Source organism: Bos mutus, chromosome 26, assembly GCF_027580195.1.
Source record: "Bos mutus isolate GX-2022 chromosome 26, NWIPB_WYAK_1.1, whole genome shotgun sequence".
Lineage (NCBI taxonomy): Eukaryota > Metazoa > Chordata > Mammalia > Artiodactyla > Bovidae > Bos > Bos mutus.
The window spans coordinates 12,101,400-12,127,204 of NC_091642.1; the positions used below are offsets into that span (position 1 = coordinate 12,101,400).

Here is a 25,805-nt window from a genome sequence, read left to right on the forward strand (position 1 = left end):
AAATTTAAATGCCTCAAAGCACTATGTTCTTTTGTCTTTCTTGGAGAAAGTGCTCCCCAGTTTATTTCAGGGGTCTGGTTAATTTCTGGTATTGAAGGAGCTGATTGTGATCATTTTTACCAGTGTTCTTGTTCTCTTTAATGGTGGGGGAGTTTTCAGAGGTCCTGACTTGGCCAGTGTTGCTGACATCTCTCTTCCCTGTATTTAAAGGCATCGTGTTTTGCTATGCAAATTGCTGGTTTGCATCTGTCTGTCTGACCTCAAATGAGTCGAGTTTTGTTGTTTCCAGCACTCTCCTCAGTGGTATAATTTAGGTGTAAAGTTTGGTTTGGGTCCTTTTACCCATACTGCCTCATTTGTCCAAGGTGCAGGGCTGACCTCATTTTCACATTGGGCAAGGACCGTCTTACTTGAGCTTGGTGAAGAATCCTTTTCCCTACAAAATGCAAATATCATTTCCTCATAAGGAATAACTTTAAAGTTGATTTACTCTTTTGATAAAGGCAGTTGAAGACGACTTTGTGGAGATGCGCAAGAACGATCCTCAGAGCATCACTGCCGACGATCTCCACCAGTTACTCATCGTAGCTCGGTGAGTCAGTCCCCGTCCACTGTTGCCTTTTCAGCGACCTGTGGCTAACTCTCCTTATTTAGGATAACTGAGGCAGACTTACAAAATGGAAATGAACTGTTCGCTTCTGAAAACCCCCTTGTGAAATGGCTCACGGAGGGGGACTTACGTTTGGCCAGAGTCACTTCAGTGGACAAGGCATGCTCCTTGTTCTCCACTCAAAGGGAAGAAAGTGAAAGTATTAGTCACGCATTTGTATCTGACTCTCTGCAACCCTGTGGACTGTAGCCTGCCAGGCTCCTCTGTCCATGGAATTCTCCAGTCAAGAATACTGGAGTGGGTAGCCATTCACTTCTCCAGAGGATCTTCCTGACCCACGGATCGAACCCCAGTCTCGTGCATTGCAGGCAGATTCTTCACCACGTGAGCCACCAGGGACGCCCCACTCAGAGAGGGAATCACCCTCCAAATCTGACTCTGAAAGGATTCCTCTGTAGAAGTCTTAACTTGGCTGTTGAGCTGGGTAGCTACCAGATGGTCTTGTCTCCCACAACAACATTTTTTTTTAAAACTTCTAAACCAATTTTTTTTTCCCCCCAAAGGCTTTATTCTAGGTCTAGAGTCTGTAATTTGTTTCTGTATTTCAAACCAGGTTTCTGTCTCTCAGTGCTGGTCAGACAACGCTGTCAAGAGAACGATGGCTAAGAGCCAAGCAGCTGGAGTCTTTAAGAAGAGCCAGGCTTCAACAGCAGAAATGTGTCAATGGAAATGAACTTTAAAGGTCTGACATCTATAGAGAGTAATGGGCAAATTCTAGCCACATTATTGTAAAATTCAAATATCATTTATATCACATTGTTTTGTAGATAATTTGTATCAAAGAAACTGATGACTTTTCCTGAAATCACGCCTGGTAACATCTAAAGTTTATATAATATTCAGTAAGGGCTTTTACCTTACTGATTTTATGGAGCTTTTGAATTTTGTTTTATAATTATATAAATTAGTAACAATGTACAAAAATGTATTTGATATTAAAAATTTAATATTGATAATGTTGCTGATATACCATTTCCTTAGTTTCCTTAGCTTCAGCTAAGTCATAGGCCAGACTCTGTTGAAATAAGAAATGTGAACATCATTTGAAGAAAACTTGCAATTCCAAAGTCAAAGGAATTGTTCACTTCAGATTTTTGTCTCTCCAATGAACAGTGGGTCTGAATATGTATAGTGGTCCAAGTTTGGGGAATGGAGCATACTTGCCGTTAATTCACATATGTAGTATCATTTCCCAGACATTGGACCACATCTTTTTTCCATTTATTTAATAGTTGTTAACAACATGAAAAGCAAGTCTTTAAATGGCAGTGGTTCCCAGACTTTTGGGTTTCATGGACCAGTAATATTTCCAAAAATTGTGGGGGATTGAGAGTTGCCAATTTATTTTGCCAAGTAATGAAAGAAGTCACTGTATTATCTTTTTTTTTTCCATAAAAGAACAGTCTCAGAACAAGAGAGTCCTTTAAATGGAATAAATGTAGCTATTTTGGAAGGAAAAAAACACACTATATTGTCCTTATTTTTCTCATTCTACTCCAGTGCATTTGGGAACCACTGTTTATGGGACTCACTTAAAGGGAATGCTGCCTGCCCTGTGAAGTTGTTTTGCTCAAAGAGGAAGAGAACAAAATAATTTAACTTTTAAAAAAAATGCCTTCTTCAGAAAAAAAATTGGTTTTTATTCTTTTCCTAATAAATGTCATTTAGTTGCTTTGATGATTACCTTGCATTTTGAACTTCTTATATGTTTATCCATTAGTTCAGACGTATTAGATCAACTAACATTATCTGCTAGTCCAGGAATGCCCTGATAAAACTGTATGTAGGTAGGTTATCACCAAATTACAGTTTTAACAAATTTTTAAAGGAACAAAAATATTATCCATAGCTAGAATGCAAATTGATACAGCATAGTAGTATAATTGTGGCATCGAGAATCTTTGGAAAGGTTAGAACATTACTTTGTTACACTACCACTGGTTACATATAAAAATTAGTTTCTTTAGTCAGTAATGTAGGAACATTAGAGATCAGTTAAATGATTAGTTAAATTTGGCATTCCCCTAGCCCCGGAGCCTAAACTGAGAAAACAGGGTCAGCCTTGAAAATGGAGCAATCTACTATGCCTCATGAACTGAAGTGGAAATTATTAGTTCTTTAACTTTTCCTAAACTCAAATCTATTTTTATAAACTAATGTAAATAATCTGTTTATACTTAGAATTCTAACTGGTTTTCATTTTTATAACTGGTAGACTAGACTTTCCTTAAACTTTTAGAAATAAAACAAAGGCTCAGCTGGATTTGTGAGAATAAACTTCAACAGAGTAGGTTAGTTCCTGTGCGTTTACTGTGCCAATGTGGATTGTAATTTACCAAAGAGAAGTACAGAATTTGCCTGGTCTTACAGAAAAGTTCCCTTGAAAGGAAAACCCTCTTTCAAATAAATAAAACTTACCAAATTACTAGTACTTTGGGCTGTTTTTCATGAATTATGAGACTCACCCCATGTGATCTGTGTGGAAAATTACCAGAGATGAAACTTCAGTATGAGATGATACAGCATGGTGTCCCCCTCTGAGGGCCCACTCAGGTAAGAGATTGGTACTCTGGGTTTCATAAGTCCTTTTCTCCATGGGGCAATTTGTTGATCTAATGCAATAGTAACCCGATTTGAAGCACTGGGAAAATGAACAGGCATCTGTATTACCCTCATTGGATTTAAACATCACCTCCTTAATTTTAGTTTTCAAAAATCTCTGTGGAATTAATTTCCTTGGAGCTTAAAATACATTTTTATCACCTGACCTTATTTTCTCTCATGTTGTAGGACACCTTAATAGTTTCAAGAAAAGATGGTAAGAGTACATGTTCAGTTTTGATGTTTAGTTTTTAAAATCATGATAACACTTTAAAAATGAAGTATTTGGAAAGGCTGGGACCAAGAGTTTCAGTTATGGCTAACATACTAACCTCTGCTTCTGAATTCTTCAGTCTGACTTAAATCCTAATCTTCAAAATGTTATTCAAGGAATTCTCATACACATCGTCACTTTAAATTATAATGACATTTTATTTTAAATAGTCACATCTGACACTTAAAAAAAAGATACCACTAATAAATAACAAAAGTGGAAATACTTATCAAAGTTACAACAGACATAATGTTTAGCTGACAATCACTTCAACAGAGTAAGGCTCTAAAGATACCAGACAAACCAATACTTGTTTGGAATAAGATGTGCAACTTTCTTACTGTATGGGCTTACAGACGAGGCCCTGGTTCCACGTGGTCGACATTACAGTCGTGCTTCAGGCTAAAATTTTCAGCAGTTTTGAGAGCCTATACAAGATATTATGGACTGCACCCTGCAAAAAGTTACAACTTGAAAACTTCTTTCAAGCTTTACTAGTATCCAATGTGTATATTTTTAACATTTCTGAAGAGAGAACAAAATTAATAGGTGCTGGTAATCACATCTGATATCTCAGGTTTCATGGCAGACAGGTCTTAATGCTCTTAGACTTTGGGGTGTACAGGGTAGGAATATTTAAAATTTAAGTAGAATGTGGGGAAAATTAGGATCAAATGGGCATACATTCCTTGATTCCAGTGCCATTAGCCCTAACTCTATAGGGAATGGTTAAGCCATCAAAAATTAAACCAAGTTTTTACATTAAAATGTTTCTCCATACTAGTAACACTTAAGAGTCACTAAACTAAGAATTTAACTTGTAGAGGTTAACACACAGAAATGAGCTGACAGAACAGTAACAATTACGAACAATGCTACTCATCTAAAAGGATCGTGTCCACCCTTTGAGTCTACTTCATACATTCTACCCACCCACCCCACTCCAAAAGGTTTCATATTATTATGTCCCAAAGTAATCTATTCCTGAATTACTTGTGAAGAGACAAACTGCTCTGTAGTGTATAAGCTACTTAGGTCCTATTCTAGGATGATGCACTTCCACTGTCCTAGCTCTCAAATTTGGAAATCTGCTCAGGTTCAGTCTTTTAAACCTTTCCAAATTAACGTAATTAGAATTTGTGATCCCTAGATTCACATATAGTACACGCTCTGTGACACCTTTTTTTGAGGGGGTTAAATAAAAGCCACAGGATTCTATGTGACTAAAAACTAAATCTGAATTATTCGTGTCTGGCATTGTGTAAACATATTTTTAAGTTCATTTTGCTGGACTTCATTAACTACTTCAGGATCTGCAGGGCTCTTCTGAACCTTTGCCACTGCAAAGTTTATCCCCTGGGTTAACCCAGCCTGGGTAATGTTAGCAACCTGGACCATAGAACTTCGAATCTTTGCAAAAGGAGAGACTGCTCTGCTGCTACAGCTCTCTGAAGGAGAAGGAGTTACATGAAGCCCTCTCTCAAGTTCAAGCGTGCCAGATTCAGAGCCGGGGGTCTTTTGAGATACAACTGAATGCACTGGTTCAACTGACAAAAACTGTGGGCCTGATGCAGAAAAAGACACGTCTAATTGAGAAGGTCGAGACGGTAGCTGTTCCGTCGATTCAAACTGAGTTTCTTCGCTAGAAACTTGATTGGTCATTTGATTTCCTTCCTCACTAGCCTGCTGAGAAACAGAGCTGGTTTCTGATGGCTGGGTCATTTTGTTTTGTGCATCTTGAACAAATCTGTGGCAGTAAATATCCACAGGCTTAGCAAATCCAGTCAATGTGTGTATGTTGTCAGCAGAAGGACTTTTCTTCAAAGAAGACTCGTGGCCTTTTCCAAGCCCACTGTCATGAGCAATAGTAACCTCTGAAGGAACATGAATGCTGATATCAGTGCTGCTAATAGACTGGGATCGACTGCCTAACCGAGGTGCCGAAGCAATAATACCACAACTAGGAAGAACATAGTCTATTGGCCCTACATTCTCTGAAGAGTTAGTTAGCTGCCTGTCTTCATCAGACTTGGAATTTGTAAGAAATTCATCAGAGTGATATGAGTCATTATCTGAAGAGATTTCCCCTTCTGACTCTGCCTGGGCTTTATTATCCATCACACTTGTGTTTTCCATGGTTTCAAGACTACTATCTGATTTCCAAAGATTTACTTTTAAGTTTGGTTTTAGAAAGTTAACTTTCATTTCAGGTTTTGTGAAGTTTCCTAGCTTTCGCAGATTGCCAATGTTTACATTGGATTTGGTCTGTTTCACTTTTTGATTTAGAGATGAAAATTTGCTCATTAAAAATTTTTTTCCCTGGGCCAAAGAGCCTTGGTTTTGAGATCTGATGCCAATGATGTCTTCATGAGGTTTACTGCTCTTCCTACAGATTAGAAAAGAAAAAAGTTAATTTCCCATGGAATCCAATATGACAGTTCCGATTATTAATGTAAGTGAAAACTCAAGTTGGCCTCAATTCCTTAAAAGTAGCATACTGCTTAATGACAAATCTGAATAACTTCTTTGACTTGATGCTACAGCATTAATGTCCAATACAAATATGTGGGCTAAATACAATTTTATATACAAAAATTTGTCATTTCAACACATAATTAGTATTAAAGAGATGATTAATCAGGTATCTTCATCTTTCTCAAACTTAAAGTCTTTGAAACAACAAATGAAGTATTTTATATTTCATAAAATACATATATTTCATAAAAGGGCAGAAGCCTTTGTTAAGTGACACGGATGAGTCACCTGCAGGCACTGAGAGGGAAGAGGTGGCACGCTATGTGACTTTAACCCCAGGTCAGCAAGCAGGCCACAGACATCTCCCGAGTGAGCGGTCTTCTCTCTCAAGCCGGACACACGGGGTACTGAAGAACCACCCTGGAGGAACACTACCTCCAGTCTCTATCCCACCTCCTGAAGCTCTTCATAGTAATTAGATGAGTTCTGTTCTCTTGGACCAGACCTTTTGTCTTTACAAATCATCACTTGTGATGGCACGCTTCCTTCAACTGTTCTCCCTGGCATTCAGAGAGGAGGGGAGGCCGGGGAGGAGGCAGGGAAGCCTAATGGTAGCCTCAACCTCTGTTTTTGCATTATTCTGAGAATCTTTCCCCAAAAACCTCACACCCCAAAATTCGAACTATTCACATTTCAAAACAGCCATATGTGGTGACTCACTACAATCTGGGGGAGCACAGATCTACTACATCCATGATCTAAACCACCAGCAAAGGAGACACTGACTATAAATGGATATTTACAGCATTTTAACTAAAGCTGATCTACACACATTGCACTTTGGTTGAATTCAGGCAGAGAAGAGGGGAAAGAGCTCCATTTCCTTATGCTTCCCGTGGGTTATCTGAATTTATTTGAGAAAACTTGGGACATTTAACATAAACAATCTGTGTTTTCTCCTTAGCCAGCCCTCCTGGTTGCTAAAAATGAGAAAAAAGGCAGTCCTATTTACAGCACATCTCAGTACACGAGTTCAACACTTGGTCATACAGGATCACTGGTCATGAGAATATTTCATAAAAATTATGTTAAAGAGTTATTAAATACAGTACTGCTTTTTTAAAAAGCTACTGAAATAGTTATTTCTAACAGAAGACTGAAAATTTTTATCTAGATGACCAGATGGTCCTCCTTTCTAGTGGAATTTGGAACTTAAAACCTGCTCATTAGATGGAAAAACCACAAATTTAAAATATAATTTGTTTATAGGCTTTCTTTTCCCAAATTAACCTAGTGTTTAAAATATACTGGCTGTTTATTTTCTCTAAAATGTTATTTAAATTTGAATGTTCCCTGTCAGGAGTTTTAAAACATATCACTTGTTTTAACAACAACAACAATAATAAAATTACTACTTTTTGATCCACAAAGATAGCCTTCCCCCTCTAAATTAATCAACACAGTATCATAATGTGATTTCTCTCCTTTTTGCAGAGACTTTAAAAGAAGTAAAACTTTATTTTCTCTGTAGAATAAAGACACTCTGTGCAAAGTGGTATACTTACCTCTCAAGCTTTTTCTCTATTATAGGTACATCTAATCCCATGGCTTGCTTGGTGATCTGCAGCATCTCCGCAATGCACTGAAGGGTATCTGAAACCCAAATGTAATTGCTTGCCACTTGAGCAAAAACATTTAAAAACTAGCAGTTCTAACTCAGAACTCAAAATGGGATTTTAATCTTATAATAAAAGCTTGTTATAATTTACAGAAACACACTACTTGTTCTTCACTCCCCTAATTCAAAATGTTCTAAAATGTTAACAGAAAACTAAATGAACAACAAAAGAACCAAATCAATTGGAATTAAAAGTTTATTCGGAAACTCACATCTGTCCAAACACTGTGCCAGACGCTGAGATAATAGGCACGAACAAGACAGGCGTTGTTCCTGACTTTTCCATGAGAGGCGTATGTGGTAGGAAAAGTCATCACACTCAAATGGCCAAGCACACTGAAGATTCCCATAATAGATCTTGCCCAAACTAATCAATTTGTGTCCCTGCACTGCCGGGAACAAAGCTGCTATTTCAAGATCTCAAATCACAAAGGTATTTTTCCTGATCACTCACTTGTATAATGGTATGTGCAGTCCCCAGCTGCACTTGGGCTTATAAAAGCAGATTAAGTTGTAACTGAATACTTTCACCTCTCTTACCCTTCCCATCCTCTTCTGGGTTGCGCATTACAGCTCTCAGTGTATGGAAATAGCCACTTGCTTCTTTATATCTGTAGTGCAGTCGCATGCAGGAGAACTTTGGCTTACCAAAAAGAGTGGGTTCAGGACCTAAGAACCCAAAAGAATATATGTTAATCTTTCACATAACATTAACTTTCTTCTGTATCTTCAAAATACTGATATTTTGATATTATCCAAATACTTCAAAATATTGATGATTGATTCATCAATTTAGCACTTTTTTTCATCTGAATAAGCACACACGTTTACCATGATGACTTGGTCTAATAAGACTATAAATAAAAACTCTTCAGTCTCAAATATTTAAACTTTCTAGACCCTAGGCTTAATCTTCACAGGACAAGTAATAAACAATTATTATTAGACTATATCCACCACTCATCTCTAAAACATAGAAGGGAATCTTAAGAAATGGACTACTTAGACTACTCCTTTCTGATTCCAGTAAGATGTTATTATACCAGTTGCTTAAATAACAACCCACTCTTGGAAGAAACAGTATTTGCTTTCTAGGACCTGGTTAGTATCTTAAAAATTTACCTATTTCTATTTTTTCCAGGTCTTCAAGACTCAGTCGTTGATACTGGTTTACTTTGTCAACTTCATCATCATAACTAGACAAAGGGAAAGGGAGTAAGAAGAGGATTAAAATCAAAAGCATATTTGGCTGGTCGGCTGAGGCATAATAGCAACAACCATTATGCAGGCAAAGTCTTCCACAACACAATACATTCTGGGGTAAAGAGTTAAATATTTAAAAAACTAGATGAAATTTTATATATATATATATATATATATATAGTTCAATAGCTAAATGAAAATCAGTTTATAGATCTTACACTAAAGGAAATCACAAAGGAAAATTAAATTCAGTTTTATAAAAGCTCTTACAAAAACGAAAACCAACAAGCCTAAAACTTAACCTAAAAGGAAAGCAAAACAGATACTGAGCTACATATTCCTGATTTGGCAGGTAAATCTGATATCCAAAATAAAAAATGATCAGTGCCAACAGGCACCGGGGCCAAGGGCTGAAAAATGATAGCTCATACCAGACCAAGAAGTGACTGTGTATTTGAGAAAAATTATTCTGGTGAAGGCTATGAGGAAGTACTTGCATTTCTGCTAGTGGCATTGTTAACTGGGTGTCATTTCTAAGGCATAAAAAGTAGTAATTCATCATATCCTTATAATCAGAGAAGTGCATGTGAACACATACACAATTATCTGCACACAGCTGTCTCATTCCTCATAGCAAAAAAGATAAAAGTATGTTAATACCTAACAATGGGGAAACATTAACTATGGTATCGTAATAAAAAATCATGGTATATGGTCAATTACAATAAAAATATGTAGAATACATCAGAACTTGAGATCTATAGGAGATACTATCAAAAACTCAACACTATTATAAATAACTCTAAAATCACTTTTTCAAATTGATAAAAGTGATGTAACAATTATGTAAGATAAAGCAGTGAAATTTCTTAAAATATATAGCAAAACTAGATTCTTAACTTTTTGTGTTATAGAATCTAAAAAGGATATTTACTCGCATTAAAAGAGTAAAAGCTTTAAATCAATAAGCAACTTACTAGGCCACGTAGTACGCAGAGTTAGAAAGCAGTAACAGCACATCCACATCTCTGTGAGTAGCATCAATGAGGCTAAACAAACATGACACAAGGAATTAAATATTTTCATTTTCATCTACAGTTTTTCTATAGCAGATCCCCTTAATGATAAAGGGGATCTTTATCATGATCTTTATCACCTTATGGTGGGGGCTAGGATGGGGAGAAAAATATCAAGTAATCAATGAGTCCTACTTCTGAAGTTAAATGTACACAGTCTATCCATTTGGAGATTTAAAAAAACAAAATCAAACCAGGAACACAGTTTAGGTAGGTGGGGTAGGTGGAGGGAAGGACTGGAGTTGAGTAGCCAAGGAGAAGGGAGGGTTCAGGGAAAATAGGATAATGGTATGCGGGGAGGAGGGGGAATTGCATGATGGTGGAGGGGGCAAGGATTGTAAAGAAAGGAAAATATCAGACTGAGAAAAGAGAAATCTAGATCATCTCACATGGCCTAATCTTCAAGTTACACTGCACATTTACCATATGTTTATACTCATGCAGAAAGTATCCTTTGAAAGACTTTTACGTAAATATAACATTTATGTGCAAAAACGGAACCAAGCCCAAACTATCTTGCTTTTTTTTTTTAAACTACAGATTAATTTACACAGCTTTTAGAGAATGAGTAAACATTTCCTTATTCTAAGTCCACTTTGCTGTATTTTATCTCCACTGTAAAGTCAAATACCAGTGTAAGGGTTAAAAACCGAGTACTGATGAACCATTAAACCAAATACTACTTTTTTTAAAAAGGTCAACATATGAAATCCACAAATACTCAACAGGTAACATGGGCAGAATCTGAACTCAACCTTTTAAATAAATATTCATCTACTATTAAAACAGCTTTCCAATCAAAAGATGAAAATTAATCTGCACACTTATATTGGTTCTCAAAATTCCACTGCTGGAGTAGATATTTCTATCTTAGAAATCTTAGAATTTCAGAGATATTTGAAAAACCTGACCAAATGCTACTGAAAAACAAATGGAAAACAATAGGGGGAAAAATGACTAGTAGATGGAATTTAAGTAAAGTCACGTACATAATCTGCCTAAGAATGAGGTCACTGTTTAACAGGTACTGCAGAGAAAATTTCACCAAGATCTTAAATTGCAGTATTTTACATCAGGGGCATCTTGCTGCACCATAACTAGAACAATTTTAATCTAAAATAACAAACTGACCTCAATTTTCACCAAAAACATGCCCCCCAAATACAACTAATTAGATTGAAGAAGTCAGAACCCAATTAATACACAGATTGATCCAAAATACGAGCAATAACTAACCAACCAACCGGAAAGAGAAAACCATCTATTCTACGATCTCGGCAACCTCACCGAGAATACCGTAGACGAACACTGTAACATACAATTTAGTTTTTGCGCGTTGGTGCTTACCTGCACTCTTAAAACTGTCACTTGAGCCAAGCCATAAAAATTACGTCACGACACGTAGTTTAATATGAAAAAAAATTTCTACACCTACTAAGTAGTGCTACTTTATCATAGCTTCTATTTTGACACGAATATTTACATTGGTCAAACATGATCTCAGTCAAAAGCATTACGTCCAGAAAGAAAAAGCACTTGGCACGTCACAGGCAATCAAGAAAGAAGTCAGCCCTCCCCCCACCCGCATTTTTACTTAAGTATAAGCTGCAGTGAATACTTAATTTCCCTCCCCACCACCCTCTGCCCCACTTAAACAGAAATAAAACCTAACCCCCATTTTTTTTTTTTAAACACAAAGAAAACCCCTTTTGGTACTCCCCCACCCCTCGCCTGCAGCTTGGAGGGAAGGGCTGCTACTCGTTTTTCTCTTCCCGCCAGTCAGGCATGCCCTCCTTCCACACGATGAACACAAACACCGCCAGCACCACATGCAGCCCCACCACCGCGACAATGGTTGCGTAAAAGCCACTGTCATCGGGGGACATTAACAGGAGGCTTTGGAAAAGCAGCAATTTGCAGGAAAAATACAACCCCACAGGAACTTTAACCATCAGTCCTGCAAAAAGGAGAAAAATCTTGAAAGTGGTCGCCAGGCTGCCGCCTTCGGGCTTGGGCTCGGCAGCGTTGCCCGCGGCATTGCCTGTGGCGTTCGCCTGCCGCTGAGCGGTTGGAGGAGGCCGGTGGGAGCGCGGCATCTGGTCGATCAGTCAGTCCGTCAGTCCGTCCGTCAAGTAGTCGAAGCTCAGTTAGAGCCACCTGTGCCAAACCTTACGCCTGCAGCCACTGCGGCAACTGCACCGCGGCCGTGCCAAGTCCAGCCCCCAAATACAGCGCACTTCCGCCGCCCACGCTCGCCGCGGTGCGCGCCCAGTGCGCAGGCGCAGCCCATCCAGCACCGCCTACATCAAGAGGAGGGTGCGGCCCCCGATCCCGGAGGGATGCTGAGGTGGGCTCAGCCCTGGCCCGGGTCCGGGGAGAGTGCATGCACAAACACCTTGGTGAAGAGCCGTCCCTCCCGCCCGGAGGGCCACTGGCGCGGGCCTGCGGCACCGTGACTAAGCGCCTGCCCGCACTGCCGCGCGCCTGAGAGAGGTTGCCGCGTGCCTTGTGAGTCCGCTAGTACGAGTACCAGTAGTCAGCTGCTCTCGGTGTAAGAAAAAGCGAGTCCGAGTTGGACCAAATAAAGAGGGGGCTTTGTGCAGATGCTGAAGGGCACCTGGACGGTCCCCCGATTTCCTGTCACATTAAATATTCCCCCAGCCACAAGTGCACCACCCGGCGCTTAGGGGCTGTCACTCGAGTCAGCTCTGGCCGCGGGACGACCAGGAGGTGTGATCTGTGTACGCCAGCGGCTGTCTGTAGGGAATTAACTGAGCTGTGCTCGGGGGTTTAACATAAAAAGGCCCGAGGGTGGGCTCCAGGTGGCTGGACAGTTCCAACTGGAGCCCTGGGAGATCAAGGAAAAGGGAAGGGCAGCCATTCTTGCTGCCTGCGCAATACTGAGCATTTGTAAACAGCTCGCCGTAACTTTTTCTGCCATGTTTAAAATTAAACAGGACCATAACTGCAGTGAAGTCAGTGAGGCACTGGTTTCTGGCGCAAAATTTATGGGGGTGCCAAAAAAAAAGCCTGACATCAACGAAAGTTTTTAATGCCGTATTTTTTAAAAGTCAAAATTAATGCAAATATACCATGATAAACAAAACATCCAACATGTCAAATAAAGATAGGATCCGACTCTGCAAACTGTCCAACCCCGTCTCACTTGCCTCACCCTAATCCCAGCTCCGTTCCTATAAAGCTTTATTGACAAAAACATGTGGCCCAACTTAACAACAAAAAAACAACCCAGTTTTTTAAATGAGCAAAGGATTTGAATAGACATTTTTCTGAGGAAGACATAAATATCCAACAAACCCAAGAAAAAATCTTCAACATCATTTGTCATGAGGGAAATGCAAATCAAAACCGCAATGTGACAGTACTTCACATCCACTAGGATGATGACAATAAAAAAAATGGGGAAAAAAAGTGTGGGTGAGGACATGGAAAAACTGGAACCCTCCCACATTACTTGTGGAAATGTGAAATGGTGCAGCCACCAAAGAAAATAGTTCGGTGGTGTTTTGAAAGTTAAGCACAGTAGCCTGGCAATCTCCTCTCCTAGGTATATACCCAAAAGAAAAATGGGTGTTCAAACAAAAACTTGTTTATAAGTATTCACAGCATCACTGTTTGCAACAGAAGAGCCAGAAGGTGGAAACATAAATGCCCAAAAGAAGAGTAAAAAAAGAAAATATGGTCTAGACATACAATGAAATACTATTCAGCCATGAAAAGGAGTGAAGTTCTGCTACATGGCACAATACCCATGAACCATGAAACATTATGCTAAGTGAATGAAGCCAGTCACAAAGGCCACATATTACATGATTACGTTTATATGAAGTGTCCAGAATGCACATATCCAGAGAGATAAAAGTAGATTAGTGGTTGTTTAGGGGGTGAGGCTGGGGATAGAGTACAAGGATTCTCTTTGTGGTGATAAAAATGTTCTAAAACTGACCAAAATGATAGTCTTACAATACTGAGCATATTCTAAAACCCACCCAATTATATACTTAAAATGGATGAAATGTATGCTATAAGAATTACATCTCAGTAAAGATATTTTGGGGCTTTCTGGGTGGCAGCCGTGGTAAAGAACCCCCCTGCCACTGCAGGAGACATAAGAGACACAAGTTCAATCCCCGGGTCAAGAAGATCCCCTGGAGGAGGGCATGGCAAACCACCCTAGTATTCTTGCCTGGAGAATCCCATGGACAGAGGAGCCTGGCAGGCTACAGTCCACGGGGTCGCAGAGTCAGACATGACTGAAGCAACTTCACACACATACACATGTTTTTAAAAACCATACATGCAGCTGGAGGCAGACAGGTGCCAACTGCCGCACCCCCAAGCCTGAGGGACTGAGGCCATCACACGCTGTCCAGGATCTGAGCCTGCAAAGCCACTCCCAGAGCTACTCTTGCTGTCCTCAACCAGGGGGTACCTGTTCTGGGTCCACACCTCTGGCTCAGTAGACAGACTGTACAAAGGCTCTCTAGCAACCTCAGATAGCCCAACGGCAGGTTTCCAAACATCTCCCTTCAAGAGAAAAGGAAAGCTATCCACCATCCAGAAAATCTTTAAGCCTTGCAAATGATAAATACCAGTAGCAAATTTAAAGAAATTTTAGCAGTAATAGAAAGGATGATAACCACAAAGCATCTCTCATAAGAAGGACAGTTCTTAAAGAACTAATCAAAATGGCAATATAGGGACTTCCCTGGTAGTCTAGTGGTTACAAATCTGCTTTGCATTGTGGAGAATACAGGTTCGATCCCTGGTCAGGCAACTAAGCCCTCACTCTACAACTAGAGAGTCCACGTGCTACAACAAAAGCTCCCATGTGACACAATGAAGAACCCATGTGTGGCAACTAAGGCCCAAGGCAGCCTGATAAATATCCGACAACAACAACAAAAAAGATGGAGGCATATAATTAACTTTGGAAATCCAAATGGGCAGAAAACCTCATCTCTTATGGATCCCAAAATTGCATCCATACATACAGTACTGACTATCAAAGTGAAATAATCCATGAACTTGAAATCATGGAAGGACTCCTTATGAACCTACGGTCAGTATCGTTTTTTATTCATTATCATATATGTAAATACTCCCTTGCATTCTGTTGTTCTTGCAAGCTTGTTTTATGCCCCTTTTATTAAAAAAACATATGAAATGTAAAAGAAGATAAAATCTAAATAGAGCCTTTTACTCTTAAAGCTTGATTTAGAATTTTCTGAATTGTTTCTGATTCATAATATTGAAAATTATAATTTTAGATTTTAGCCTGAAAGCAAGCAATCTGGTGGATAAATTTGGATCCTGCCATTCAGCTGATATTTTAAAGAACCACTTGAAAGTGGATGGTTTTTGTTTAAAAAAGAATGTTGAGTATTAGTTGGCCTATTTATTTTATGAAAGACCAGGACCACTTAACAACCCATCAAGGTAACTAGCATCATTAAACCTCCTGGTGCACGTGGTTCTGTGCATTAATACAATAAACCTAGCTTCTGGGGCATGGGTTGGGGCTGGGGGCAGGGGAGGACCCATGAAACAAGCTTTGAATTATAGTTTCACAATTTGGGTTTTATCATATTTTACCTCATTACTGAGTTTTTCGTGCCCCTTTAATTTTACAGCCGAAGTTGAATGCCTTGTCAGCTTGCCTTAGTACCAACCATGTATTTGAGAACTGCCATGCACTTTGCATCCATGCCCCACAGCTTTATGGACAACTGCTAGCAATAATTAGGACAGCTTAACATCAGAAATTTAAGCACATTAGTCACCAGGACATCACTCCAACTTACCTGGGGTCGCAGTCAATAAGGGCCCAGCCACCATGGAACTTTTCATTATCAGGCAGTAGTAACTTCATGTAACTCTGTAAGAGTTGGCTAATTAGTTCCTGGTGGCTTCTCTGATTTTCCTTATGCAAAGCTTCATGCTCTTTTTCCTTGGTAAATATGGAATAAAGATCTTCTGTCACTGGAATGCCTTGCATCAAATCTAGAGTAGAAAGTATTGATATCTATCATCTTCTTAGTTTACTAATACATTTTTTTAAAAGCAAAAGAGAATACAAGGCCTAAAACAATAAGACTCTCATTTTTAAAAACAGGCATAAATCTTTGTGACCTTGCACTAGGCATGTTTTGTTTTGTTTTTTTTTTCCCATATGGAACTAAAGTCACAAGCAACAAAAAGACAAACTGGACACCATCAAAATCAGAAACTTTTGTGTTTCAAAGGAAAATGCCATGAAAGTTAAAAGGCAACCCATAGAGTAGAAGTGAATATTTAAAAATCATCTATAAGGGACCTGTATCCACGAATATATAAAGAATTCCTGAAAGTGAAAGTTAGTTGCAGTCATGTCTGACTCTCTGCGATCCCAGGGACTGTAGCCCATCAGGCTCCTCTGTCCATGGGATTCTCCAGGCAAGATAACTGGAGTGGGTTGCCATTTCCTTCTCCAGGGGATCTTCCCCACCCAGGGATCGAACCCAGGTCTCTTGCATTGCAGGCAGATTCTTTACCAACTGAGCTACTAGGAAAGCCCTACAACTCAATAATAAAAGAATTATTATTAATTATTATCAATAATAAAAGAATTCTTACAACTCAATAATAAAAAGACAAATAAGCCAATTTTCAATTGAGCAAAGAAACTGAACAGACAAGTTAACTTCTTCCTGGTGTAGGATGCAGCTCAAGGCTTACTAACAAAATCCTTGTAATCCCACTCCTTACACGCATTTGGGACAGTGAGACTTCTGGGAGAGAACTGCCAGCCACTGGCCTTTTATGGAGAAGCAGTGAACCCAGACTGCTACTAGCCCGTCTCTCTCAAACTTGGAAGAGATTTAGCTTCAGGGTTAGGATGAAGCTGATATTTTTGATGGTCAAAATGAGAAAGGAACAGAATCTGGGTCCTCAGTGACCTAACTGAATTGCTAGATCAACCAACAGAAAAAAATGTATCAATTTTTCCTTTAAAAAACTGCTAAAATCCAATTTTCCTATCAGTACATACCATATCTGTGGCAAATGAACCAAACTTAATTACATCAGACTTCTCAAATTCCTAAATTGCCTATGTGTGGGCCCTACTATTTCATATATAATAAATAATCAGGTTAAGAAAATAGGATTTTAAAAATATTCCTAGAGACCATATGACAATGTTATGTTTGGTTCTAATCCAGAATACTCTACATTTACGTTAATCCTAAAAGGTAATACTTGCATGGAAATTAAATTTAAAGTCACATTTTAAAAAAATATGCTGTGGGATGAATGCCACTGGGCAATTCACCCTCCGTTTTTTCTCTTAAATAATGATAAGAATTGGTTAGGATAGTCTGATATCCTAACACCCTGTTAAATCATGCTTATAAGGAAGGATAGTGTATTTGTCCACAGCAAGAACACATGATAAACATCAGACAAAGAAAGAAAATCATTTTGTTTTATCTCTCAGGCTTGAGTAATAGGAAAACAGAATATTGAGTTTTTACTTGATGAGGTTTTAGGGCACCATATTCCATAATCCAGGAGCCTCAACCTTGCCTTCTGTTACATAAATAACAAACTGACAAATATGTAAGAAAGTGAGCAGTTTCTTTTGCTGCTCCAAGCCTAAAAAATTTGTCAGATTCTAATCTTGTAAAAATTTGATTTATCGGGTAAGATGTTCAATGTAGAAACACAAGTGTATTATAAAACATATGGATTATGTTAATGAAGTTGGTTACTGTAAAATGTTAGTCACAGAAAGTATAACAAATTTTAAAGACATCTGTGTTCCTTACCTATAACAGCTTGCCTGTAAGCATCCTTAAATCGATTCAGGTAATACCTATTTGCCGAGTTAACACCATCTTTCATAACTCCTGCTAACTTCCTTTCTCCTGTCCTTGTAAAGTCACCCTGTCAATAAAAAAGTCACTTTGACACCAAACACAAAAATGTTCCTGAAGTCAGTAGGCTTTTGATTCAAGACTGGAATTCTACAGGCTTTTACAATTTCCAAATAATGTAATTAAAATATCTACTAGTATTTGACCCAGATCCAAGCATGTCAAATAACTAAACACGCTATTGGTGTTATCCACCTTCACAGTTAGATGGTGCTTTAAGGTAAAGCCATTCTTGGCAGTCTGTAGAATATCTAGAACTTATAGGTCAAAACTTATATATAACAAAACAAAAAGATTTTCAAGCCTCCAATTGGTATGATATTCAAAACACACAAATATCTGATGTGGGAAAATGTGGACAGTTCCCTAGAGCTTATTACAACCGTATTTAACCTGTGTATGTGGTTGTGTGTATATACAGACAGAGCAGAGGTTTCCATACCTTGCTGCACATTACAATCCCTGTAGAATGATCCAGTGAAGATTTAATTGTTTTGTTTCTCTTGGTTTTCACAACAAAGATGTCAGAGCAAGTCCCTAGAGAGGTAGGGAAAGCACAGTCTCTTTTTTCCCCCATCCCAATCCCACTATTTTCATCCAAGGCAATCTTAGAAATAGGCCCTATCCTAAAATTGACAATTTAGGAAGAACATGTTGCCAATTAGGTCATTCACAGAAAATATTAATTTAGCAACAGGAATCTATTATGGAAAAGAGAGACATGAATGCTGCATCCAAAGAAGTTTAATATCAATGGAAAAAAGTATTCCTCTTTGTCCAGCTTTGTATAATTAAAAAGTACCCCTGCATAAGTTTAAGGTGTACAATATGATATTTTGTGTGTGTATATAGTATTGTTAATTATAGTCACCATGCTGTACTTTAGATCCCCAGAACTTAGAAGTGAAAGTTTGTACTCTGACCAGTCTCTCCCCATTTACCCCATCCTCTGGTAACCATCAGTCTCAGTGTTTCTGTGAGTCTGACTTTTTAAAATTCCACATACAAGTGAGATCATGCATTATTTTTATTTATTTTGGCTATGCTGCGTCTTCATTGCTGCACGCAGGCTTTCTAGAGTTTCTGTGCAGACTTCCCTTGTTGCAGAGCATGGGCTCCAGGGGCCAGTGTCAGTAGTTGAGGCACACGGGCTTAGATGCTTCATGGCCTGTGGGATTTTCCTGGACCAAGAATTGAACCCATGTCCCTTGCATTGACTGGCAGGCAGATTCTTAACCACTGGACCACCAGGGAAGTTCAGAGATCATGCATTACTTACTTGTCTTTCTCTGTTTGCCTGATTTCACTTTTTCACTTAACATAATACCCTCAAGGTTCATCCATGTTGCTAAAAATGTCAGGATTTCCTTCTTTTAAATAAATAAACTACTTATTTATTTATTTCTGGCTGCGCTAGGTCTACATTGCTGTGTGCAGGCTTCCCGTTGCAGTGGTTCTCTTGTTGTGGAGCATGGGCTCTAGGCACCTGGGCTTCAGTAGATGCGATTCACAGGCTCTACCGAGTGGGTTCTGGAGTTGTGGCAAATGGGCTTGGTTCCTCCTTGGCAGGTGGGATCTTCTTGGACCAGGATCAAACTTGTATGCTTTGCACTGGCAAGCAGACTCCCTACCACTGGACCCCCAGAGAAATCCCAGGACTTTCTTCCTTTTATGACTGAATATTCCATTTTATATATATATATATAAAACTTTGTATGGCTGCTTCCCTTGTCAACATATTCTTTAGCCATTCATTTGGCATCAGACACTTAGGTTCTTCCCAGATCTTGACTACTATGAATAATGCTACAATGAACACAAAAGTACAGGTATTTCTTCCAGATATTGATGTCATTTTCTCTGGATACATATTTATAAAATAGGGTTGCTGGATCATATGGTAGTTCCATTTTTAATGTTTTGAGGAACTTCCTTACCATTTCCCATAATGGCTTTGCCAATTCACATTCCCACCAACAATGCACAAGGGTGAGCTTTTCTGCCAACCTTGTTATCTCGTGTCTTTTAGATAACAGCCATCCCAACAGGTGATAGCTCATTGTGGTTTTGATTTGCATTTCCCTGAGGACTGCTGACATTGAGCACCTTTTTATGTACCTGCTGGCCATTTGTATATCTTCTTTGGAAAAATGTTCAAATCCTTTGCCCATTTTAAAATCAGTTGTTTTTTTTTTTTTGCTATTGAGTGGCATTACTTCTTTACATATTTTGGATATTAACCCTTTCTCAGACATATGGTTTGCAAATATTTTCCCCCATTCCATGAGCTGTCTTTTCATTCTGTTGATTACTTATTTTGCTATGCAAAACATTTTTCGTTTGATGTTGTCCCACTTGTTTATTTTCACTTTTCTTCTTGTGCTTTTGGTGTCAGTCAAAAAAATTATTGCTAAGACCAATGTCATGAAATGTTTTCCTATGTTTTCTTGTAGGAGTAAAGTTTCAGGTCTTACATTTAAGTCTTTAACCTATTTCAATTCAATTTTTGTGAATGGTGTCCAGTTTAATTATTGTGCATGTGAATATTTCAGTTTCCCAACAGCATTTAGTGAAGAGACTATCATTTCCCTATTGACTATTCTTGGCTCCCTTGTCAAATTACCAGTTGACTGTACACATGCAGGTTTATTTCTGGGCTCTCGGTTCTATTCCATTGGTCTCTGTGCCTGTTTTTACGCCAGTACTATACTGTGTTGATTACTACAACTTGGCAATATAGTTTGAAATCAGAAGTAGGATGCATCCAGTTTTGTTCTTTCTCAAGACTGCTTTGGCTGTTAGGGGTCTTATGTGTTGCCAAATGAATTTTAGTACTGTTTTTTCTATTCTAGTAGAAAATGCCAATGGAATTTTGATAGATTACACTGAATCTGAAGACAGCTTTGGGTAATATTTTAATACTAATTTTTCTAAGCCATCAACCTGGGCTATCTTCCACTTATTTGTGCTTTCAATTTCTTTTATCAAGGTCTTAGTTTTTAGTGTACAGATCTTTTACCTTCTTGTTTAAATTTATTCCTTAGTATTTTATTGTTTTTGATGCTATTATAAATGGGATTGTTTTATTTCTTTTTTAGATAATCTCTATTAGTATATAGAAATAACCGATTTTCATAGGTTGATTTTGTATCCTGCAACTTCACTGAATTAATTTATTAGTTCTAACAGTTTTCTGATGGAGTCTTTAGGATTTTATTCAGAATTTGTTATAACAAATATTCTGGGGTGAACTATTTACCTTGAAGGAAAATAACTATAAACCTAATTTAAACTAATTCAACCACTTCCTATTGCCAAGAGACGGAGTATCTAGTAACCAGTGACTGTATTTTACATTTACATTAAATTCTGTGAAGATCAGCTTGGTAGGATCCTCAAAGGACTTTATGTAAAACAATCACAAAAAGATAATAAAATATTTCTTCACCATTTACCGTGTGTCAGGGAACAATCTAAGCTCTAACGTATTAGCTCGTATAATCCCACACCACTTTTTTTGAAGTGGGCCTAGAATTATTCCTGTTTTATAAAAGAAGAGACAGGCACAGAGAATTTAAGTGACTTGCCCACAGTCACAGAGCTAGCAAAAGGCAGGGTTGGGATTCAAAATTAGAGGAGGCAAATTATACTAGGGATCCAAATTGCACCAACCGACACGTTTTATTTTGTCTATATAAAGTTTTAAAAACAAGCTATTACATATAAAATTGTAGTTTTCCAAACTCCCTTGAGAACTGGGAGCTCCGGCAACACTGGGCCTCTAGCCCCATTAGGAAGTAGCAGAGCAGCACCTTCCTGAGTCATCGTATGCTCTTTCTCAGGTACACATCGCCCATCTCTCCCTTTAAGCTAACGAGTGGCCAGTTCAAGTCACACGACTTGGTACCTGCAGGAATTTGGAAGTGTGACCCCTGCCTTACCCAAACATTCCAGAGTCAACTATGTAGACCTACCATCTGAAACCCACATGCTTTTTTCTCAAAAACCAAGTTGGTTTTAAACCACACCCTGCGTCCCCCAGATGCTGGCTATAGACACTTACCTTCAGAGCAGCTGTCCCAGCATACTGTCTGCTAATGGAGTCACCATTGTTGGCCCACATTATCTGATAAATCCGATTGCATTTCACTGGTAATGGCTGCTCCGGGGGCATCACACCTAATTTTTTCAGCTAAAATGAATGCATTGGTAGATTAACTGCAGATAAGCCAGGAAACCATAGTATAAAACATATACTGCAGAGAAAAGGAAGCATATGCACGTACAATTTAGGACCCTTCAAGAAATGTTTGCAGACTTTTTTCAAAGTTAAGTACCACTTGAGAGACAGCTTTATGAACTGCTACATCTGAATAAATAGAATAAAACATTCATACTGTTCTGGTGTCATTTTTAATGTATATACTCATACTATTTTATCTTTCTTTTAAATTTGGCTACGAAGTAAAGCTATCAAAAAAATCATATAGAAACAACAATAACATAAATAGTAGCACAGCAGTAAGTGCTCAGTAAAGGTTAAGTCTGGTGCCATATGCTAAGAGCTTTCTAAAATAAATGATCTTTTATTCCTCATAACAAGTCTATGCAATCAATACTCTTTAGTACGCTCATTTTTGGATGTATCCTTTTTAGTATCCTGTCTAAACTATCTAGACTATCCTGTCTAGACTATCCATTTTAGTATCCTCATTTATGGATGAAAAGAAAGAAGTTTGGAGAGGCTCAGTTTTTTGCATGGGGTCAAAACACCTAGTATGTGGTAGGGCCAGGGCTTCATCACCAAAGCCTAGCTGCTTCAATGCAACAGTAGAAGACTTCCTCTAAGGACAGTCACAAGGCTCGATTCAGGAAAACAAAACAAAACACCATGCAAGGAATATCAACCTTAGGAATTCATTACCCAGGTGTTGGAAGGATGAAAGCTCTAAAAGGAGACACAGAGGTAAGAGATGTAATAACTACAGGAAACAGGTGCCACCAGGAGGGTTGGGGCACAAAGGGAAGAGGCTGGTTCTGTGATGCCAAAGGACCCAGAGCCCCAGAGAGGGTACTGATGATGGGAATATAACACAGGTGAACAAACTTGTCCCTTTGTCCTCCTTCAGCCTCACAGTCTTCTTAGAAATGAATATTTACAATCCAGTGGACTCCAAATTACCTGTTGTTCCATGACCACTCGTGCAATGGCAGCTTGGACCACATTGGTGCGATCCAGGCAGTCCATGCAATTAACTCGAAAAATCCCTTCTTGTTTACATATTACTCCAGCTTGATCAACCCTTTTCAAAAACAGTATAGAATTACTTTACAAAGGAAATACTTAAAAAGTTTTCAAAACCCACAATTCTTTACAGTATAATGATAACAACAGCAACATTGGTTATCTATTTGCTTGGAATATCATGTGGCAGGCATTACTGAGACCTTTGTAAACATTATTATTAATTTATACAACAACCTGACAAGGAAAATATTACCCTCATTTTGAAAAAAAAAAACAATTGAGATGCAGAGTGACTTTCCTGAGTCACACAATTACTAGGCAGAGCTGACACAACCCCAGCTATGCTTATCTACACATTCAAAACCAGAAGGCATTTTAAAACAACATCCTGTTCCCTGCTTTTTGACTTCAAGCAGAAATGCATCTAAATGAGCTTGTACAGACTAATTCACTCTACCACCCGGGGTGGAATCATGACGCTTGCCTCACTCATCTAATTCGTCTGGCCACCTGTGGCCTTAAAATCTAATCAAATGTTCTCTTCTGTCCTTTAAGCCAATTTCTCCTTCCTACTTCTCCCTCCTATAGTCTGAGAATTATCTTTCTTCTCCAGCAATTTTTAAATGTCTCAAAACTGAGACCAAATACCTCTAAGCGTTCCTTCCCATGTTAGGGACCAAGAAGAAATGTAGAGGACAGAGTATTAGAAGGAATTAAAGAACAGTCATAGAGCACTTTGCTCCATTTTGCTAATCATCTGACACCTTCTTCCTGTTCAAAGCTAACAATGCCTAACGACTAATACTTTTGAAAAGGAGAATAGGAATCTGGGGTTGAAACAAGAAAAACAAAAAGTCTTTTCCAGCCTGCTATTATTTTAACGCTTACTGGTACTAGACAAAAAACATATGATCTGACAGACCAAGAGTTTGTCAAACTGATTTCTTATGAAATACCTACCAACACCACTTCATGTCAAGAATAATGTCATGAATGGCATCTGTTAGTGTTTGGACATTCTCAAACTTCATTCCTCGGCTAAAATATATGCCAAAAGAAAGAAAAACATCTTTAAGAATATTTTTTAAGCTTAAGATATGATATCTAAGATTGCTTGGAAAAATTAAAATTATTACTGTAAATATGAGATTAATACTACTTTAAATTATATGGGAAATTATATAAATATTTACAAGTAATCTGCATTATGAAAGAAAATATGCTTAAGAATACACTGAAACACATCACAGTGGCTGGAAGCTTCTTTCCCCACCAAAGTTTTCAATACCTAGGTAAATGAACCAACACTAGAGCCAGGCTTATGACAAAAGAAATGTGCTTTCAGAATACACACAAGTTAAAATTACCATCAAAATGATCATTGTTTTCCAGATAACTAGTGAACTTATCCCAAGGGAGAGCATTATTACTAACAGAGTGTGAAGACGAGCCAGCAGGATAAGTTTTAAGTAAGGGAATGCTATTACTCCTGCCAGGCTCAAACTCAAGCAGAAAGAAAAAGCTCCATTAATTAAGTGAAGGATAAAAGGAACTCTAAATCTTGAAGTCATTTTGGAACAAAAAGACTGAATATTTCAGGAAGAATTAACTTTTTTAGGCAAAATAAAACAAATATGGAAATGGAACTAAGAAATGATCGTCTTCTTTCTAACAATGAGAACAAGATTTCCTTCCCAATAAGAAAAGAGAAGAAAAACTAAGGTCTCTGTGGCAGCAACTACTACAAATACTGGACCTGATCAAAACTCATCTCAGGAAGCAATCTTTTTTTTTTCTCTTTTTTTTAAATTATGAAAATATGATAACACATTTACAGGAGACTTGGAAAATACAGAACAAAGTTACATAGTTCTACTATACTTTACAATTCTTTTAAGTAGAGAAATTAAGATTTATATTTGGAGTTTCAATGTCAAACTCTCAAAAATTAATAGAATGAATAGACAGAAAAGTAGAAGGATACAGTTGACCTGAAAAGCACTATGAACCAATTTAACATAATTAAGATTTATACAATTTTTCAGGAAGCCATCTTACCAGTGCTCATGGAAATCAAATGAAACATAGGTGAGGTGTGAGTTGTTAAAGAGCAACACCTGTTTCAGGTAAGCATCACCAATTATTTTCTCTCTTCCTGCCTGGTCTACCAAATTAATAATAACCTGTGAGAGTGGGGGAAAAGAAAAAGTTCAGTTAATCAGATCTGAGACTCATGTTTTCACTGAATCTATTTAGAGTTATGTTTTAGAAATATTTTGTACCCAGACTTAGAAATTAATCCACTCAAGCATCAGTTTTTTCCCCTATAAAATTAGATTTTCATTTGTTACACTTTTTTAGGTTTATAAGAATTTACATCAATGGCAAGAATAATTTTACACATTATACATGTGCAATAACCTATTAGAATACATAATGAAAACAAGTTCCTTTATGATATTTTAAATCTCTAGAATAATTTTTAAAGAAATATACAAGACCTACATGTTAGACACTACGAAACGTTGCTGAAACACATAAAGGAAAACCTGAGTAAATGGAGAGAGACACCATGGTGCTGGATGGCAAGACTCAATACTGTAAAGATGTCAGGGCTCCCCGGGTTAATCTACACACTCAACA

The 25,805-nt window shown here is 38.1% G+C and overlaps 2 protein-coding genes across 6 annotated transcripts in view; one reads left to right on the forward strand and one right to left on the reverse strand.

Annotated features, from left to right (window-relative positions):
* MCMBP (minichromosome maintenance complex binding protein) overlaps nt 1-3,101 on the forward strand; it is a 39,791-nt gene extending 36,690 nt beyond the window's left edge. For 2 of the 3 annotated variants that reach the window (XM_070363766.1, XM_070363765.1), the window contains exons 15-16: nt 504-592; nt 1,224-3,101. In XM_070363766.1, the coding sequence (XP_070219867.1) occupies nt 504-592; nt 1,224-1,350 (216 nt within the window). In that variant the 3' untranslated portion in view covers nt 1,351-3,101. The remainder of the gene's footprint in view (nt 1-503; nt 593-1,223) is intronic. The other variant, XM_070363764.1, reaches the window with a different exon arrangement.
* A 561-nt stretch (nt 3,102-3,662) lies between these two features.
* INPP5F (inositol polyphosphate-5-phosphatase F) overlaps nt 3,663-25,805 on the reverse strand; it is a 93,894-nt gene continuing 71,751 nt past the window's right edge. Inside the window, exons 10-20 of one of the 3 annotated variants that reach the window (XM_070363761.1) lie at nt 25,221-25,345; nt 24,123-24,200; nt 23,097-23,217; nt 21,978-22,106; nt 17,807-17,924; nt 15,803-16,001; nt 9,879-9,950; nt 8,821-8,894; nt 8,239-8,367; nt 7,586-7,673; nt 3,664-5,931 (exon numbers count right to left, since the gene is read on the reverse strand). In XM_070363761.1, coding sequence (XP_070219862.1) covers nt 4,776-5,931; nt 7,586-7,673; nt 8,239-8,367; nt 8,821-8,894; nt 9,879-9,950; nt 15,803-16,001; nt 17,807-17,924; nt 21,978-22,106; nt 23,097-23,217; nt 24,123-24,200; nt 25,221-25,345 — 2,289 coding nt within the window. In that variant the 3' untranslated portion in view covers nt 3,664-4,775. Of the gene's footprint in view, nt 5,932-7,581; nt 7,674-8,238; nt 8,368-8,820; nt 8,895-9,878; nt 9,951-15,802; nt 16,002-17,806; nt 17,925-21,977; nt 22,107-23,096; nt 23,218-24,122; nt 24,201-25,220; nt 25,346-25,805 lie in introns of all 3 variants that reach the window. The other 2 variants (XM_070363763.1, XM_070363762.1) reach the window with 2 other exon arrangements.